Below are 16,202 nucleotides of genomic sequence, written 5' to 3'. Positions count from 1 at the left end.
TCTGCGCATGGCCACCGAGGAGCGCAGGTGGCTCAGGTGGCTCGGCTCTATGGCCCGACGCACAGCAGGCAAAGGTGGGGGTGGGGCGGGCAGGCCGGGAGCCGGGGCCCTCGGGTTGTAAGGCGGGTTAGGCTCCCTCCAGGCCAGGGACAGCCTGGAAAGCCTGGAGGTGGCAAGTGAGGCCAGGGGTCCGCATGGTGAGCAGCTGCTTCCGGCTGTTGGGTGGGAGAAGGGGGCCCAGGGGCCAGCAGCCCAGGCAGTGAGGGGCGGGGGCAGGGTGCTGCCGGAGGAGGGGTGCTCGGGGTGAGGGTGGGGGCGGGAGGTGCTAGGAGGCAGCTGGCATCCAGGAATGGGGAGGGCAGCTTGCAGCAGGGAGTGTACGGGGGGCCTCCTGTTTATAGGGCAGGTGGAGGCTGGGGGCCACGGAGCCGTGGGAGGATGGGGCTCAGGGAGCGAGAGGTCGTGGGCCAGCGAGGAGCGGTGGAGCCCAGGGAGGTGCGGGCCTGCCTCCTGCCCCCGCATCCCGAGAGCAAAGGGCTGCCGGCTGCAGAGAGCAGGGGGCTGGAGTGGAGTGGGGCGCGGGCACAGCAGTCCATGGGCCCAGACGCCCCCGCCGGTCAGGCAGCTCGGCCTCCCTGCACCGGCCTGAGCACCTGCCCACCGCTGCCCGCAGACGACCTCGCCTCCAGGGCCAACATCCTGATCGACCCGCTGGAGCTCCAGGCGGCCACCATGGATGACCTGGACGAGGCTGGGGAGTCGGCGCCAGCTGCGGCCCAGGTGCCGCGGTAGGGGCAGGCGGGGGCCTTGCGGGGGGCTGTCCCCCCGTGCCGGGGGCAGGGCTATCACGCAGGGCCTCCTGCTCTGCGCAGGTTCCTGGCTGTGGGTGGGGCATGAGCCTCCCTGCCCATTTCCCAGCCCCACGAATCAAGGGAGCCCCGAGTGGGCTGGGGTCCTGGGAGCTGAGTGGCGTCTGGCCCCCCTCTCTTGCCACAGCGCCCCATGCAGGCCCTAGCCGTGGGGGGTGCGCTGCCCCTGCCCCGGCCTGGCTGGCTCAGTTCTCCAACCCTGGGCCGAGCCAACCGCTTCCTCAGCACAGCGGCTGTGAGCCTCATGACCCCGCGGCGGCCTCTGAGCACCTCGGAGAGAGTGAAGGTCCGCACGCTGAGCGCGGAGCAGAGGACCCGTGAAGACAGTAGGTGCCTGGCAGCTGCCCTGCGCTGCTCACCGGGGCCGAGCGCGCCCCCACCCCCAGTCCTGTAGCCTGGCAATGTCTCAAGGGCGTGGGAAGTGCACCGTGAGGGCGGGCAATCGATGTTACAGAAATAGGTCCCGAGCGCGGAACCTCGGCCCGCCCGGCCCGTGCTTCTCCCCGCGGCCTCTCCCTGGGCGCGAGCGGGGCGGGCCTTCCTCCCAGACTGTGAGGCTCCGCGGGGCTGGCTGGTGGCCCAGGAGGCTGGTGGCTCCCACCTTCCCCTTCCCTCCACAGTCGAGGGCAGCCGCTGGAACGAGGGTCTGCTGCTGGGGCGGCCCCCCGAGGAGCCCGAGCAGCCCACCACTGAGAACTCCCTGCTGGAGGTCCTGGACGGCGCCGTCATGATGTACGGCCTCGGCGTGCACCAGCAGCTGGGCAAGGTCTCGCGCGCGTGCGCGGAAGCGTGTGCGCCTGGGCCCGCGTGTCCGCAGGGGGGCTGTGTGCGAGCGTGAGCCACGCGGGACGAGAGCTGCGTCTGGGCCGCGTGGGCCTGCCCGAGCCAGTGACCTTGTGGGAGGGGCCGTCCCGGGTCTGAGCTCGGAAGCCTGGCCAGAGACCCGGGGTCACCGGGCGTGTTGTGTCCGTTGACCTAGATGGTGGGTGTGTCTGACGACGTCAGCGAGTATGCGGTGGCTCTGAGGGACACAGAAGATAAGCTCCGCCGGTGCCCCACGCGGGTAAGGGGTGTTGCCCCAGGGCAGCTGGCCCACTCAGGGTCCCCCAGGCAGGGTTCTGCCCCTGCTTCTGGGGGTCACCCCAGCAATCTCCCTGTCCCCAGCCCCACCCTGGCTGTACCACTTGAGCAAGTGGGCTGGCAGCAGGGCCAGGCATGGGCCCCGTCACCCAGCCTCAGCTGTGCCAGGGTGCCCGCCCCGGCCCTCTAAGTGCTGGTGCAAGTTCTCTCGTCAATTACGCATGCGGCCCGAGTGCTTCCCGGCCCCTCGCAGAGTCAGCAGGAAGCAGGGCTGGGCTCTCCCGCCCCTGGAGCCCCTCTGCCCTGGCTGTCCCTGCCCAGGGCACAGGGCCAGCATGCCCAGGCTGGTGTGTTCCCCCCCCCCCCCGCCACCAGCCAGGTGCAGAGGCCCCACTCGGCCAGGACTAGAGAGCTACTGGGGCTGCTCTTTGAGCGCGGGTGCCGGCCAGGGCTCACGCACCCCCAGCTGTGTCCCCTGCCACGTCTGCCTGCCCTGGGCCCCAGGTTGCCCCCGTGAGGCTGCCCTGGGCACAGAGTGGGCCCCGCTGTGGGGCCGAGGCCTGACCGTCCTCCTTCCGCCTGGGTGGCAGAGGAAGGACATCCTTGCGGAGCTGACCAAGAGCCAGAAGGTCTTCTCAGAAAAGCTGGACCACCTGAGCCGCCGTCTGGCCTGGGTGCGCACCACTGTCTACTCCCAGGTGAGGAGGCGTGGCCCCGGCTGCCTGCCGCCCCCCCCAGGCTCACTGGCCCCCAATTGGGCAGGGCCATGCCAGGCGCCCCGTGCTCCCTGCCCTCCCAGGCCTCTGGCATGCAGGTGCACGGTCCCGTGCCCCTGAGCCTCTCAGGCCCCCTTACCTGGGGAAGATGCCGTTCTTAGGTCCCAGCTCTCCTCCAGCCCTCAGGTCCTCCCTGGAGGAACAGAGGGCCCACGCCCTGCCCCCTCCACTGCCTGCCCAGGTGCTCTGGGGTGGCCCTGGCCTTCCCCTCTCCGCTTCCCTCCAGCTCCCCGCACTGTCATCACTCCTGCGCGTCCGTGTGCCCAGGGCCCACAGCCTGCCTGCTGCCACCCAACGCTGGGGACGTGCAGCAGGACGCCGGCGGGGGGCAGCCTCGGGTAGGGGGTGGATGGTCCGGCGTCTCTCCCTGGGCATCCCTCCCCTGCGCTGGGAATCCCGGCCAGGGTCGCCGTCCCTCCACCATCTCTGCTGGCTCTTTGTCCTGGCGGCTCATCCCCAGCGGAAACTGCCTCCAGCTCACCCCCACTTCTTCCTCCAGCCTCCCGCCGGGATTTCACCATCCTTCTGCCCGCCTCCCAGGCGATCTGGCCACCCCTCCCATGTCTATGCCTCCTTCTTTACAAATTGTGATAAGATATACATGACATGAAATTTACTATCTTACCCATTTTTAAAAATTGTAAGGCTCATATACAGCACAGCACTTAACACCGTCATCGTAAGTGTGCAGGTCAGTAGCGGTCCACATGTTCGCGGCACCGAGGAGCCTGTCTCCTGGACTCCTCACGGTCCCAAATGGGGCCCTGACGCCGGGGACGCCCCGCCTGGGCCCCGTGGGCACTGTCCGTCTCTGTGAATCCGCTGTAGGGACCTCCCAGCAGTGGGATCACGCAGTAGTCGTCTGTCTGTTGCTGGCTTGTTTCACTGAGCGTCGTGTCCTCACAGTCTGTGCGTGGAGCCGGAGTCAGGATCTCCCTCCTTTCCAGGCTGGATGGCCCCATTGTACGTGTGTCCCGCGTCCTGCTTGTCCATCACCCGTCGATGGACACTGGGGCTGCCTCCACCTTCTGGCGATTGTGACCAGTGCTGTGAATGTGGGGTGTGCAAACCTCTCTTCAAGGCCCTGTTTTCAGTTCCCAGAAGTGGGGTAGCTGGATCACATGGTGGTCCTGTGTTTGACTTCTTGGGGAGCCTCCACGCCGTCTTCCTCAGCAGCCGCTCCCTTCCATGGCCCCACCGGCAGGGCACAAGGGTCCCGTTTTCTTCCCATCTCTTCCAATACTCGTTATTCTATTTTTTTTTTTATAATAGCCATCCTACTCAGTGTGAAGTGTATCTCTTTGTGTTTTTTATTTGATTTCCCTAATGATTGATGATGTTAAGAATCATTTCCTGTGCTTATAGACCATTTGTGTATCTTCTTTGGGGAAAAGTCTATCCAGCTTCACTTGCTCAATTTTTAAATTGTTTTTTTGTTGTTGATTTGTTAGAGTTCTTTATATATTCTAGATATTATCTCATCATATGATGATTTACAAGTATTTTCTCCTGTGGGTTGCCTTTTTCCTCTTTGTGTCTTTTGATGCAGTTTCTAATTTTGGTAAAGTTCAGTTTATTTTTCTCTTCTAGCCTGTGCTTTTGTTGTGATGTCCAAGAAATCATTGTCAAATCGAAGGTCATGAGGCTTTTCTCCCATGTTGTCTTCTAAGAGTTTTATAGTTCTAGCTCTTAAAGCTTAGGTTTTTGATCCATTTTGAGTTAATTTTGCGCATGATGTGAGATAATGGTCCAGCTTCATTCTTTTGTATGTGGATGTCCAGTTTTCTGAGCACCATTTATTGAAAAGTTTTTTCCCCATTGAATGGTGTTGGCACCCTTATCAAAAAATTATTTGACCACCTTTGTGAGGGTTTATGTCTGGACTGTCTAGTCCATCACATTGATCTACATGCCTGACTGTAGGCCAGTACCACACTGTTTTGGTTATTGTAGCTTTGCAGTAAGTTTTGAAGTGAGGAAGTTAAGAGTGAGATCAACAACTTTGTTCTGTTTCAAGATTGTTTTGGCTATTTGGGGGTCCCTTGAGGTTCCATATGAATTTTATAATACATTTTTCTATTTCTGCAAAAAATACTATTGGGATTTTGATAGGAATTACATTAAATCTGCGTATTGCTTTGGGTAGTGTTGACAATGCAACAATATTGTCTCCCATTCCACGAACATGGGATGTCTGTCCATTTATTTGTAGCTTTCAGAATTTCCTTCAGCAACATTTGAAAGTTTGCAGTCTTTGGCCTCCATGGTTAAATTTACACCTATTTCATTCTTTTTGATGCTAATGTAATTGGGATTATTTTCTTGATTTCCATTTTGGGTTAATTGCTAACTTGTAGAAACAGCTAATTTTTGTGTGTCAATTTTGAATCCTGCAAATTTCCTGAATTCAGTAGTTCTAACATTTTTTTGTGGAATCTTCAGGTGTTCTGTGTGTCAGATCCTTTCGTCTGCAAACAAAGATGCTTTACCCTCCCTTCCAGCACGGGTGCCTTTTGCCCCTTGTTTGAATCTGATTGCCCCGGCCGGGACTTCGTGCAGTGTTGGCTAGAAGTGGTGGCAGCCGGCTCTCCTGCCTCGTGCCTGACGTCAGGGGAGCAGCTTTCAGCCCCACCTGGAGCGCGGGGCTCGCCACGGGCCATCCTAGCTGGCCCCTCTTGTGTGTCCCGCCTCCTTCCCTGTGCGTGCTCAGGGTTCACACTCCAGCTTCTGCGTCAGTGAAGGAAGCACCCTGACGCCTGCCTTGCTCTACATGTGCACAGCTGCTGCCTGGCTCCTTCCTTCTCTGGTCTTGGCTTCCTCAATCTCCTCACTTCTGGCCTGGCACAGCCCTTCGCTTCCCTGAAGTGCTCTTGAAGGGTCCGTGTGGACACCCTGCCTTTGGGAGCCCATCTGTGGTCCATTCTGGCAGCCCCTGGCTGTGTCGGTGCTGTTTCCCTCTGGCCCAGCAGGCTCCTGGCTCACTGCATGCGCGTGCACGCAGGCCTCGCCCTGATGTCTGCTCACACCTGGGGTTCTTGGGTTTGCAAGCACACCGGAGAGCAGGGCTCAAGTCCAGACACTTCTGCTCCACTCCAAGAGATGGGAAGCTCTGGTCTGCCTGGGGCCTTGTTCCGGCCGGTGACCCATCCTGGGCCCCTTCGTGGGAACCGAATGGGCTGTCTGAGAACTGCAGTGGGGAGCAGGTCCCATGGCAGTCTTTGTCTACTCGTGTGGCACTTGTCCCCTAGCCGCCGCGCCACCTCCTGCCTTCCCAGCAGCCTCCCCTTTGAACTCCAAATCTGTACCTGCCCCTCGGCGCCCCCTCTTTGGAGGCCTCTCGAGGCACCTTGTGCTGCCCCAGTCTCGGGCCGCATCTCCTCTGCCCTGCCCTGGGCCTGCTACTCCGGTGCGCCTGACCTCTGCGCTGTTGCTGTCAGCCCCCAGATACGCGTTGGCTCTTGGTCCCACTGTCCCTGCCCCCCCCCCCCCCCCCCCGCCCAGCAGTGCCTCGCTGCTCCTGGCCATCCTGTCCCCTTGTCTGCTGTCTTGGCCTCACCGCCCTGCCCCCCCAGCCCTCTTGGCACTGGGCAGTGTCCCAACACTGGCTTCTGCACATGCACTGTGTTGCTGAAAGGCCTCTGTGCCTTCAGAGGCTGCACCCTGGAGCTGGTCTGGGTGAGGTGCCCCCCTTGCCAGCGGGCATCTGAGCCCCACCCCAATGAATCCAGCGTCAGGGCTCAGGGCGCGTGGGGGGGAGCTGCACAGTCCTGGGAGGCCTTTCCTGGCCCCCAACCAGGCGCTGCCCCCGGGACCCTCCTGTGAGCGGCCCAGCAGCCCCTGCACGTCTGCCACAGGAGAAGATGCGGGACATCTACTGGCTGCTGCGTGTCTGCGTGCGCACCGTTGAGCACAGTGACCAGACGGGCCCGCTCTTTGCCTTCATGCCTGAGTTCTACCTGAGCGTGGCCATCAACAGCTACAGTGCTCTCAAGAATTACTTTGGCCCCGTGCACAGCATGGAGGAGCTGCCAGGTGAGGGGGCCCTGCACACTGCCCAGCAGCACACAGCCACGTGGGTGGTACAGAGTCCTGCCTGGTACCAGCAGCCCTCCCTGGGCCCAGAAGGAAGCTGACCAAGCGGAGTGCAGGCTGGGCCCATCCTTCCCTTCCTTCCCAGCGCCGCTGTGGCCCAGGAGCCAGCCGGCCTCTCTCCCTTCCGCCCTGGTGCGGGCCACGGGGTGTGGGCAGTGTGCTGGGGCTTTGGGGAGCCAGGCCAGGTGTGGCAGCTTCTGCCTGGACCAGGCTGTGGGCTGGCTAGCCCCCTGCCCTGCTCCAGCTAGGACAGGCCGTCCGGCGGGTGGGGCTGTGGGTGCACAAGGGGCTCTGACTGCCCAGCCAGCAGGGGGTGTGCTGAGATGGGTTCCAGGGGGCCCTGTCCTCCCAATGCCAGCCCAGCCCCCACAGTGAGCCTGCACCTCAGCTTCTGGAGCCCCTGGTCCTGGCCAACAGCTCCTGCTCCCCCACCCTGCAGGCTACGAAGAGACCCTGACACGCCTGGCTGCCATCCTTGCCAAACACTTTGCCGACACGCGTATCGTGGGCACTGGTGAGGTGCCCTGTGGAGGGCTTGGGGGGCTGGGGTGGGGCGGCCCCTAGGGCAGGCCCTCACGCACATGTGCCGGCAGGTGGGCGCATGGCACGGGCCAGGGCTCATGCCAGGCACCTGCTGAGGTATGCCTGTCCCAGCAGACATCCGGGACTCGCTGCTGCAGGCGCTGGCCAGCTACGTGTGCTACCCCTCCTCCCTGCGGGCTGTGGAGCGGGTCCCTGAGCAGCAGTGAGTGGGGCCGGGGGGTGCGCCCCACTCAGCACCGCGCCGTGCCCAGCCTCACTGCGCCCACCCCGTGCCCGCCCCCACAGGCGCATCGCCATGGTGAGGAGCCTGCTGGCCCCCTATGAGCAGCGGCCCTGGGCCCAGACCAACTGGATCCTGGTGCGGCTCTGGCGGGTAAGCCTGGCGCGAGCGGAGGCGGCTGTGGCTGCACAGTGGGGGGCGGTCCTGCCCTGCTGACCTCCCGCCTGCCGCACCCAGGGCTGTGGCTTCGGGTACCGCTACACGCGGCTGCCACACCTGCTGAGAACCAAGCCCGAGGACGCGCACCTGCCCAGCCTGCAGAGTGAGTGTCAGGTGGCGTCTCCGGACGCGCCCCGGGTCTCCCTCCCATTGACTCGTAGGCCGAGGACACCCCGGGACTCCTCCCCTTGCTCCCCGGTCCCGCGGGCCCAGCAGGGCCTCAGTGGTGAGGGCAGACTTCACGGGCTGCTGGCAGCTTGTGCGGGGTGAGCCCTGACCTGCAGCCTCGTCCCAGAACCCTGTCCTTCTGCTCCTTTACTGCTGTCCACTGAGTCTGAACGCCTGCGTCACAGTGGAGGGGCAGACTAGGTCCGGAGGGTCTCTGTGGTGCTTCCTGGAGGAAGGGGCATTTGGTTACGAACAGAAGCCATGCTCTCCTGGGACCGTGGTCCAACAGAGCCCCAGGAGCCCGAGGGCCTCCTCCTCGGCCCTGGGCCCGGGGCTGTGCTGCTTATGCTCGGCCTGCCACGTGTGCTCACCCCACAGGGTGACTCTCCTTGGCCCACCTGGTGTGTGTCTGCCCTTGTGGGCAGTGTTGTGGCCTGAAGGGGTCCCCAGGGGCCGAGTGCCTTATGCAGAGTCACAGCGCAAGCCCTTTTGCCAGTTGCCGGTCCTGCCTGTAGGGTGACCTGAGCCGCAACGGAGAGTGGGGGGGCGACCCGCTGGCCCTGCTGCTCTGGGGACTATTGATTCACCTGGGGGCAGGGCCCAGGCAGTCCGCAGCAGAGGCTCTGGTTACGGCTGCCTGGCAGCCCAGACTTGGCATCCACCACCTCAGCAGTGTGCCAAGGCCAGGCCAAGGGCAGAGAGGATGGCAGAGGATGGCAGGGCTCAGGGCAGGCTCCTGTGGAAGCCGGCCTGGCTCGGGGTGAGGAGGGGGTCGCAGTTGCCCTGCAGGTGCGGCCCTCCCCTAAGGGCGTGTGATCGAGAACTGGCTGGGGGTCAGGCTAGGGCTGGGGGGCTGCTCTCGGCCCGGGACATGGTGTGCAGCCTGTGGCGGGTGCTTAGCCCCGACCCCCTGCAGGGCAGCCTCGTCCCCCTGCCTTTACAACCTGAGCGTTCTGCCAGGGGCCTGCCGAGTGCGGGCTGAGGCAGGCCGGTGGGTTCTCGACTCCCCTGCCCGTAGCCTGTCTAGTGACACCGCCCCCCGCCCCCCTGCAGAGCCCTGCCCCTCCACACTCCTGCAGCAGCACATGGCTGACCTGCTCCGGCAGGACCCTGACGTGGCCCCCAGCTTCCTGAACAGTGTCCTCAACCAGCTGAACTGGGCCTTCTCTGAGTTTGTCGGCATGATCCAGGAGGTGGGTCCCTGTGGGGCTTCGAAGGCCTGATCTGTGGTGTGGCCGGGTCACTCACTGCTGCCCGGCTACCTGTTGGTGGCCAGATCCAGCAGGCTGCCGAACGCCTAGAGCGGAACTTCGTGGACAGCCGGCAGCTCAAGGTGTGTGCCACCTGCTTTGACCTGTCAGTCAGCCTGCTGCGTGTCCTGGAGATGACCATCACGCTAGTGCCCGAGATATTCCTTGACTGGGCCCAGCCCACCTCTGAGATGCTGCTGCGGCGCCTCGCGCAGGTACGTGTGTCTGGGGAGGTGGATGGGACCCTGGCGCCCAGTGGCGAGCCTGCCCACCCACCAGCAGGGCCTGCCTTCACAGCTGCTGAACCAGGTGCTGAACCGCGTGACGGCTGAGAGGAACCTGTTTGACCGTGTGGTCACCCTACGGCTGCCAGGTGAGGACCTGGGCACCTGTGCCCAGCACACTGCAGGCCGTGGGCTCTGCTGGGAGCAGTGGCACGTGCCCGCAGGCACACCAGGACGGTTGGTCTGTGGGAAGGAGGGCAGGCAGGTGGCCTCTGCCAGTTGGGGCTGTGGGTGGCTCATCCCCTCCCTCCTCTCCTCAGGCCTAGAGAGTGTGGACCACTACCCTATTCTGGTGGCGGTGACAGGCATCCTGGTGCGGCTGCTGGTGCACGGTCCACCCTCGGGGTAAGTGGGGGGGCAGGCATATGGGGCAGGGACTGGGCAGCGCTGCCCTGCAGCTAGGTCCCCCTCTCTAAGTGGACCCCAGTGCTGGGTGTGGAGGCAGAGGCTGTGGCCTCGCAGGTGGCAGCAGCTCAGGCCCCAGCAGGAGGCGACGTCGGGGCCCCAGCAGGACAGGGCACAGTGGTGCTGCCCGTGGCAGGGGCAGGGGAGCCAGGAGTCTGCAGGAGGGCAGAGCGCCAGCATACCCCACCCAGGACGGCACTGAGGGCTGCGTGTGGTGGAGAGACTGGTGGTGGGCAGGCACTTCCTTTATTAAGTGATGCCATGACAGGTGAATCCAGGGCACTGCGAGGGCCCCACTCACCCCCATGCAGGAGGGTCCCCCAACCCCCCTGCTCCCTGCAGTGGGTGCTGAGATAAGTGTGAAGCCATTAGGCTGAGACCAGTGCCAGCCCTTAGGAGGCTTCCGTGCTCGGGGGACCGTGAGATCTGGCTCGGCCCTCCCTTCATAGCCATGCTCAGCGGGCGTTTCACTGCTGAAGAGCTGGGGGCACAGGCCACGGTGCCCCTTCCTGCTGTGCTGTGAGCCCACAGGAGAGGCTCTGTCCTCAGGGTGGCCTGCGGGTGCCCGGCTCCCTGGGGTCTTGGGGGCGCTAGCCTGCCCTCTGCCTGCCCACCAGCATGAGCTTGAGAAACCTGAAGCAGATTGGAGGTTGCTGTCTTGGGGGCTGGGGGCTGGGCCTGCCTGTGCCCTCCTCCTGACCCCTGGGAAGGGAAAGTGGCCGTGCTTCCGTCCTTTGCCAGCCCTGGAGGGATGCCTCAGCCCAGGGCTCTTCCCGATGGGCTTCGGTCCCAGTCCTCTCAGGACATCTGGGCATGGGGAGCACAGGCATGCGGCCAGGGCGAGGCCCCCGGGGAGGCGGAGGCGCCAGCCTGTGGTCTGAACAGCATCGGGCAGTTCTCTGGGTGGCAGCAGGGCGCAGCACAAGCAGCAGTCAGGCGGGGCCCGGGCAGGTTAGGTCATCACCGGACCCTCGGAGCCTGTGGAGCTGGTGGACTCGGAGCCGGCCTGGAACCGCAGGCCCACGGGGTTGTAGAGGTCAAAGTCCTCGGCTACCGCCAGCCGCACGCGACCGCTGAGGCCCCGGCCGCCCGGCTCCAGGAAAACCACGTGCTTGTGCACACTGGCCTTGCGGCTGGGCGGTGAGCTGCCCAGCACAGAGGGCGGCGCGCTCAGCTCCTGGACTGGGCTTCGTGGGCGGCGGCGGCGGCGGCGGCAGCTGCGGGAGGAGCAGCGGCGGCAGCCCGGGCAGGGCGGCGCGAACAGGTAGAGCAGCACGAGCCCCAGGCCCGCGGCGCAGCCCAGCAGCGTGGTGAAGCCGGTGTTGAAAGCCTCGGGCTCGGGGTGCGGGAAGTGCACGCTCACGTTGTACTCGTGCGTCTGGTTGTGATGCAGACGCGGCCCGGTGGCCAGGCACACAAAGACCCCCTCGTGCCGCGGTTGCACTTCGCTGATGGCCAGGCTGCCGTCAGCCAGCACCGCGATGCTACCGTCGCGTGATCCGGGCGCCCGGAGCAGCTCCTGTTGTGGGGAGACCCAGACAGTGCGCGTGGCCGGGGCGCTGGCGTTGCACCGCAGCGTCAGGGGCCGACCCAGCTGCACGCGCAGCTGCTCCTCCGGCCGCTCCAGGCCCCGGGCCTGGGCCGCCGAGCAGTTCTCAAAGACGCGGCTGTGATCGAAGAAGCGGACGCGGGACTCGGGCACCTGGAAGGCCAGGCACACGTACTCCCGAGCGAAGTCCCGCACAGCGCTCAGGCCCCGCTGGTGCCAGCGCCGCAGCAGGTGGTAGAGGCGGCAGTCGCAGGGCAGCGGGTTGTTGTGCAGGTAGAGGCCGTTCTTGAGGAAGGCGGGCAGCGCGGCCAGGGCAGGTACGGGGACGCGCCCCAGGCGGTTGGCGGAGAGATCCAGGGTGCGGAGGTGGGTGGCGCCCAGGCCGTGCAGGTGGGCGAAGGAGAAGGAGGCGAGTTCGTTGCGGCCCAGGTAGAGCCGGTTGAGCGCGCCCAGGCCGTGGAAGGCGCGCTGGTCCAGGTGCGTCAGGCGGTTGTTGAAGAGCAGCAGCATCTCCAGCGCCCCGAGCCCGTCGAGGTCGTGGCGGCCCAGCGCCCGCAGTGCGTTCGACGACAGGTCGAGCAGCCGCAGGCCACTGGCGTTGGTGAAGGCCCCGCGGCCCAGCGCGCCCAGCTCATTGTGGCCCAGGCGCAGGGCGTGCAGCCGAGCCAGGGGCGCCAGCCAGCCGGGGCGCAGGCGCTGGAGCGCGTTGTGGCTCAGGTCGAGGTCGGCGGCGGCGGTGGGTAAGGGGGCCGGCACGTCCCGCAGCCCGAGGCCCGCACAGCTCAGCAGGTCGGCGGCGCAGACACATCTGTAGGGGCAGCTCTGGGGCGCAGGGAGCAGGCGGCTCTCAGGCTCTGGGGAGCCGGACCCCACGCGTAGCACGCTCGGCAGCACGCCCAGTAGCGCCAGCCAGGCCATGGCGGGCACGGGGCGGCGGCTCCCGCCTGGACAGGGCGTGCGGGGGACGGCCGGGCAGCACTCCACAAGCCGCGCCAGGCTACCTCCAGGGCGGCCGCCGCAGGGCCAGCGCGCGGCTCCTAAATACCCGGCGAGGGCGCCGCTCGGGGGGCGGACCTGGGCTCCCATTGGCGCGGGCAGCAGGGGCGGGGCCGTGGCTCTCTGCGGCGCCTTCCTCGGCGGAGGGAGCCTGGGCCCGCCCTCCACCCTCCACCCTCCACCGCCGCTGGTTTGTTTTCCTGGAAGGGCTGGGTGTGTGCGCTGGGTGGGGGAGAAGGGCCTTTCCTGTCTCTCGGTGCCCCCCAGCCCCGTGCCCCCTGAGGCTGGCAGCCGGGCTGTGGGCCCGCACACGGCTTTGGAGCTGCACGGGGCTTGGTGAGAGGGAGGTGCGGCGGTGGGCGGTGCGGCACCCTCCCCCAAGCCCTGCGGCGCTGCGGCTTTCAGACTGGCCCTGGCCTGCTGACGGCCCTGCGCCCTCTCCTCCTAGGACGGAGCGAGCCACGTCCGTGCTCCTGGCTGATCCCTGCTTCCAGCTCCGCTCTATCTGCTATCTCCTTGGGCAGCCAGAGCCCCCTGCCCCCGGCTCCGTCCTGCCCGCCCCCGACCCGAAGCGCTTCTCCCTGCAGAGCTGTGAGTGGGCTGGGGGTGGGTCAGAGGGAAGGAAGGAGGGCTTTGAGGCCAGCCAGGTTGGGAGGTAGCCCAGAGGCGCTGGGGCTCTAGGGACACATTCCGTCTGGCCACCCACCACCCCGCAGACACAGAGTACATCAGCGTAGAGGAGCTGCGCCAGGTGGAACAGATGCTGGCACACCTGACCTCTGCATCCGCCCAGGCAGCGGCTGCCTCCCTGGTGAGCTGGGGTCACAGCATCCAGGGGAGCAGGTGCCCCCCTGCCGGACCCCCGACCCTCGCCCACCTTGCCCTCTGCCTCCTGCCCCCTGCAGCCCACCAGCGAGGAGGACCTCTGCCCCATCTGCTATGCCCACCCCATCTCGGCTGTGTTCCAGCCCTGTGGCCACAAGTCCTGCAAGTAAGTGGGCCGTGGAGGCGCGCAAGGGCTGGGAAGGGAGCAGCAGGGACACACAAGCCATCTCCGCCCCCCACCCTGTAGAGCTTGCATCAACCAGCACTTGATGAACAACAAGGACTGCTTCTTCTGCAAAGCCACCATCGAGTCCGTGGAGGACTGGGAGAAGGCAGCCCACGCAGGTGCCACCTCCTCAGCTGCCTAGGCCTGCCGTGCCTGCCCAGCAGGGGCCTCCTCCCTTGAACCCAGACTGGGCCCTATTTATGAGCACCCCTCGCCCTGTTTCCCACACTGCCGTACCCCCACCCCCACCGCCAACCTCCTTGCCTGTGTGAACCTCATCGGCAGGAGCCCAGCCATGCCTGAGCTTGACTTGCAGTCAGGGCCACAGTGAGCATTAAATTATTATTCCATACAGCCCTGGCCCGGCCCTTCTTGAGAGAACAGGCTTTGTGGGGTATACCCAGAAGGCTCCAGCCAGATTATGTCCACAGGAGAAGGCAGGTGTCCAACAGATTCAGCTTTGCTCAGATCTCCCCAGACAAATGGTAGAGTCTAGGGCCTTTGAGTGTCAAGCCAGGGTTCCCTTGCTGAAGGGGCAGCAGTACCCCTTACATGATGATGCGTGGCTCTGGCACCGACTCGCCAATAGACTTGTGGGGCAGCACACTGGCCCCGTTGAGGTAGAGCTCGTCGTTGACTATGACGTCCTCACCCAGCACCGTCACATTCTCCATGCGTACCTAGGGGGAGGGGACAGGCCTTGTCAGCAAGGCAGGCGCATTCCCTGCCCCACTCCCCATCCGGCCCAGCCCACGGCCTTACCCACTGCCCCACGTGGCAGCGCCAGCCAACAATACAGGACTCGAGCCAGGAGTGGGAGCGGATGTGGGCCCCCCGCAGCACTGTGCACCGCCGGATACACACGCCATCCTCCACCACCACGCCAGGACCCAAGCTCACGTTGGGACCAATTCTGCAATTCTGGCCAATGCGGGCACTTGGGTCCTGAGGACAGTAGGGAAAAACCAAAGTGGCCATTTGTCTCCCCAAGACCGGGGTGGGGGAAGGGCTGGGCTGGGCCCTTACCACCAGCACGTTGCCCACAAAGCCAGGACCTGAGTGCAGTTGCTCAGGCTGCTTCTGTCTCAGTGACTGGAGGAAAAGGCACATGCCGGTGAGGAAGTCCTTGGGCTGCCCAATGTCCATCCAGAAGCCTGGAGCAAGGGGAGACATCAGGGGCTTGGCCCAGCCACAGGCCACCCCCAGCCTGTGGCCTCCCTGCCTCACCCTGTAGCTCCATGGCATATAGCTGTCCCTCCTTGGCCATGACAGGGAAGATCTCCTTCTCAATGGATGTGGGCTGCAGCTGTGGGAGTGGGCAGCTGTGAGCAGGGGCATGGCAGCTGCAGCCCTTGCTGGCCCACCCAGCCGCTCCCAACACACCCGAATACGCTGCAGCACAGCAGGGCTCAGGATGTACATGCCCGCGTTGATCTTGTTCGACACAAACACCTGCGGCTTCTCCACGAAGCGGTGAACGCGGCCCGTGTCGGCCTCACACACCACAACACCATACTTCGAGGGCTCCTCCACTTTGGTCACCTGAGTGCAGGGGGACCTCAGGCTTAGTGCAGTGTTCCCGAGCCGCATGCATGCTATGCCCCAGATGCTTAAAGGCATGTGCTTAGACCCACAACAGAAGAGGGCAGTTAAAGGCTGGGGAATGGGAGAAGCTGGGCATGCAGGTGGGAGTGTCGGAGAAGACCTGGTGTGTCCCTTACCAGGATTGAGCCCTCCTGGCCATGGTGCCGGTGGAACTGCACCATGGCTTGGAAAGGGAAATCGCAGATCACGTCACTGTTGAGGACGAAGAAAGGGTCTGCAGTCTCGGAGAGCAGGTCACGGGCCAGAGCCAGGGGCCCGGCTGGGGGAGGGGACAGGACAGCATCTTTCTGGGTCTGAACCCCTGGATCCAGGCTCAGGACGCCTCACCCAGGCCGAGTGTTCCCTCTTCCCTGACCCTAAACCTTCTCCCAAAGAACTTCCTGTCTCTACTGACCTGTCCCCAGAGGTTCCTCTTCATGGGACATGGAGATTCGGATTCCAAGCTGGAAGACAGAAGCCAGCCGTCAGGTTCCTCCCACTAGGACGGGAGGTTGGGTGGAGACCAACGGAAAGGGACAGGAGTCCGAACCTCACCCTCTGCTCCTGCGCCTTCATTTCCTTCTCCAGCACCTGAGACATGTAGCTCACGGCCAGAATCACGTGGTCCACGCCAACCTGTTGGACAGAACCGTGCCGGCCGCCCGGACAGGCTCAGCCGGAAGGCAGGGGAGTCCCGACGCCCTGCCGCCAGCCGCCCCTCATCCTGCCGGGCCCTACCAGGGCCCCGGGCCCGGGCCTTACCGCGGCCAGCGCTTCCACTTGGTGCAGCAGGATGGGCTTATTGCAGAAGTCCACCAGGGGCTTCGGGATGCTTAGTGTCAGCGGCCGCAGGCGCGTCCCATAGCCGCCCACTAAGATCAACGCCTTCATCGCGCCCGCGGCCGGCCGGATAGGGAGTCCCGGCTCCGAGGTGACCGCGGCGCGCCTGGCCGGCTCCGGTCGCGTGTCTCCCCGCCGCGCCCGGCCCCGCGCCCCCCACCCACTGCGCTGACTGGCTCCGGCTCCGTCTGTTCACTCGTCCACCGGTCCGCGGCCGCTACACACCAGGACGCAAGGCCGAACTCAGGGGAGCTGGCCCGGAACTCGGGCAGGACG

General features: G+C 64.7%; 3 protein-coding genes across 9 annotated transcripts in view; 1 reads left to right on the top strand and 2 right to left on the bottom strand.

The window, feature by feature from the left end:
• RNF123 (ring finger protein 123) overlaps positions 1-13,856 on the top strand; it is a 24,157-nt gene extending 10,301 nt beyond the window's left edge. For 5 of the 7 annotated variants that reach the window (XM_036878431.2, XM_036878428.2, XM_036878427.2 and 2 more), the window contains exons 22-39: positions 674-780; positions 997-1,195; positions 1,490-1,635; positions 1,849-1,932; positions 2,540-2,647; positions 6,580-6,757; positions 7,257-7,331; positions 7,475-7,562; positions 7,646-7,733; positions 7,818-7,902; positions 9,021-9,160; positions 9,244-9,432; positions 9,500-9,590; positions 9,762-9,846; positions 12,900-13,042; positions 13,168-13,262; positions 13,357-13,442; positions 13,524-13,856. In XM_036878431.2, coding sequence (XP_036734326.2) covers positions 674-780; positions 997-1,195; positions 1,490-1,635; positions 1,849-1,932; positions 2,540-2,647; positions 6,580-6,757; positions 7,257-7,331; positions 7,475-7,562; positions 7,646-7,733; positions 7,818-7,902; positions 9,021-9,160; positions 9,244-9,432; positions 9,500-9,590; positions 9,762-9,846; positions 12,900-13,042; positions 13,168-13,262; positions 13,357-13,442; positions 13,524-13,644 — 2,108 coding nt within the window. In that variant the 3' untranslated portion in view covers positions 13,645-13,856. Of the gene's footprint in view, positions 1-673; positions 789-996; positions 1,196-1,489; positions 1,636-1,848; positions 1,933-2,539; positions 2,648-6,579; positions 6,758-7,256; positions 7,332-7,474; positions 7,563-7,645; positions 7,734-7,817; positions 7,903-9,020; positions 9,161-9,243; positions 9,433-9,499; positions 9,591-9,761; positions 9,847-12,899; positions 13,043-13,167; positions 13,263-13,356; positions 13,443-13,523 lie in introns of all 7 variants that reach the window. The other 2 variants (XM_036878437.2, XM_057487535.1) reach the window with 2 other exon arrangements.
• Positions 9,859-12,669, bottom strand: AMIGO3 (adhesion molecule with Ig like domain 3). The gene has a single exon (XM_057487584.1). The coding sequence runs from the start codon at positions 12,539-12,541 to the stop codon at positions 10,859-10,861; it is 1,683 nt and encodes a 560-aa protein (XP_057343567.1). The 5' UTR covers positions 12,542-12,669; the 3' UTR covers positions 9,859-10,858.
• Positions 13,826-16,202, bottom strand: GMPPB (GDP-mannose pyrophosphorylase B). Its single transcript, XM_036878453.2, has 9 exons — positions 15,849-16,202; positions 15,642-15,722; positions 15,502-15,550; positions 15,224-15,366; positions 14,886-15,044; positions 14,730-14,808; positions 14,529-14,656; positions 14,265-14,447; positions 13,826-14,182 (listed from the first exon to the last, which is right to left on the bottom strand). Exons 1-9 carry the CDS (start codon positions 15,975-15,977, stop codon positions 14,051-14,053), a joined length of 1,083 nt encoding a protein of 360 aa, XP_036734348.2. The 5' UTR covers positions 15,978-16,202; the 3' UTR covers positions 13,826-14,050.

The sequence above is a fragment of the Manis pentadactyla genome, chromosome 1, assembly GCF_030020395.1.
Source record: "Manis pentadactyla isolate mManPen7 chromosome 1, mManPen7.hap1, whole genome shotgun sequence".
NCBI lineage: Eukaryota > Metazoa > Chordata > Mammalia > Pholidota > Manidae > Manis > Manis pentadactyla.
The sequence above is the reverse complement of the archived record's forward strand: the minus strand, read 5'-3'. Positions and strand labels throughout refer to the sequence as shown.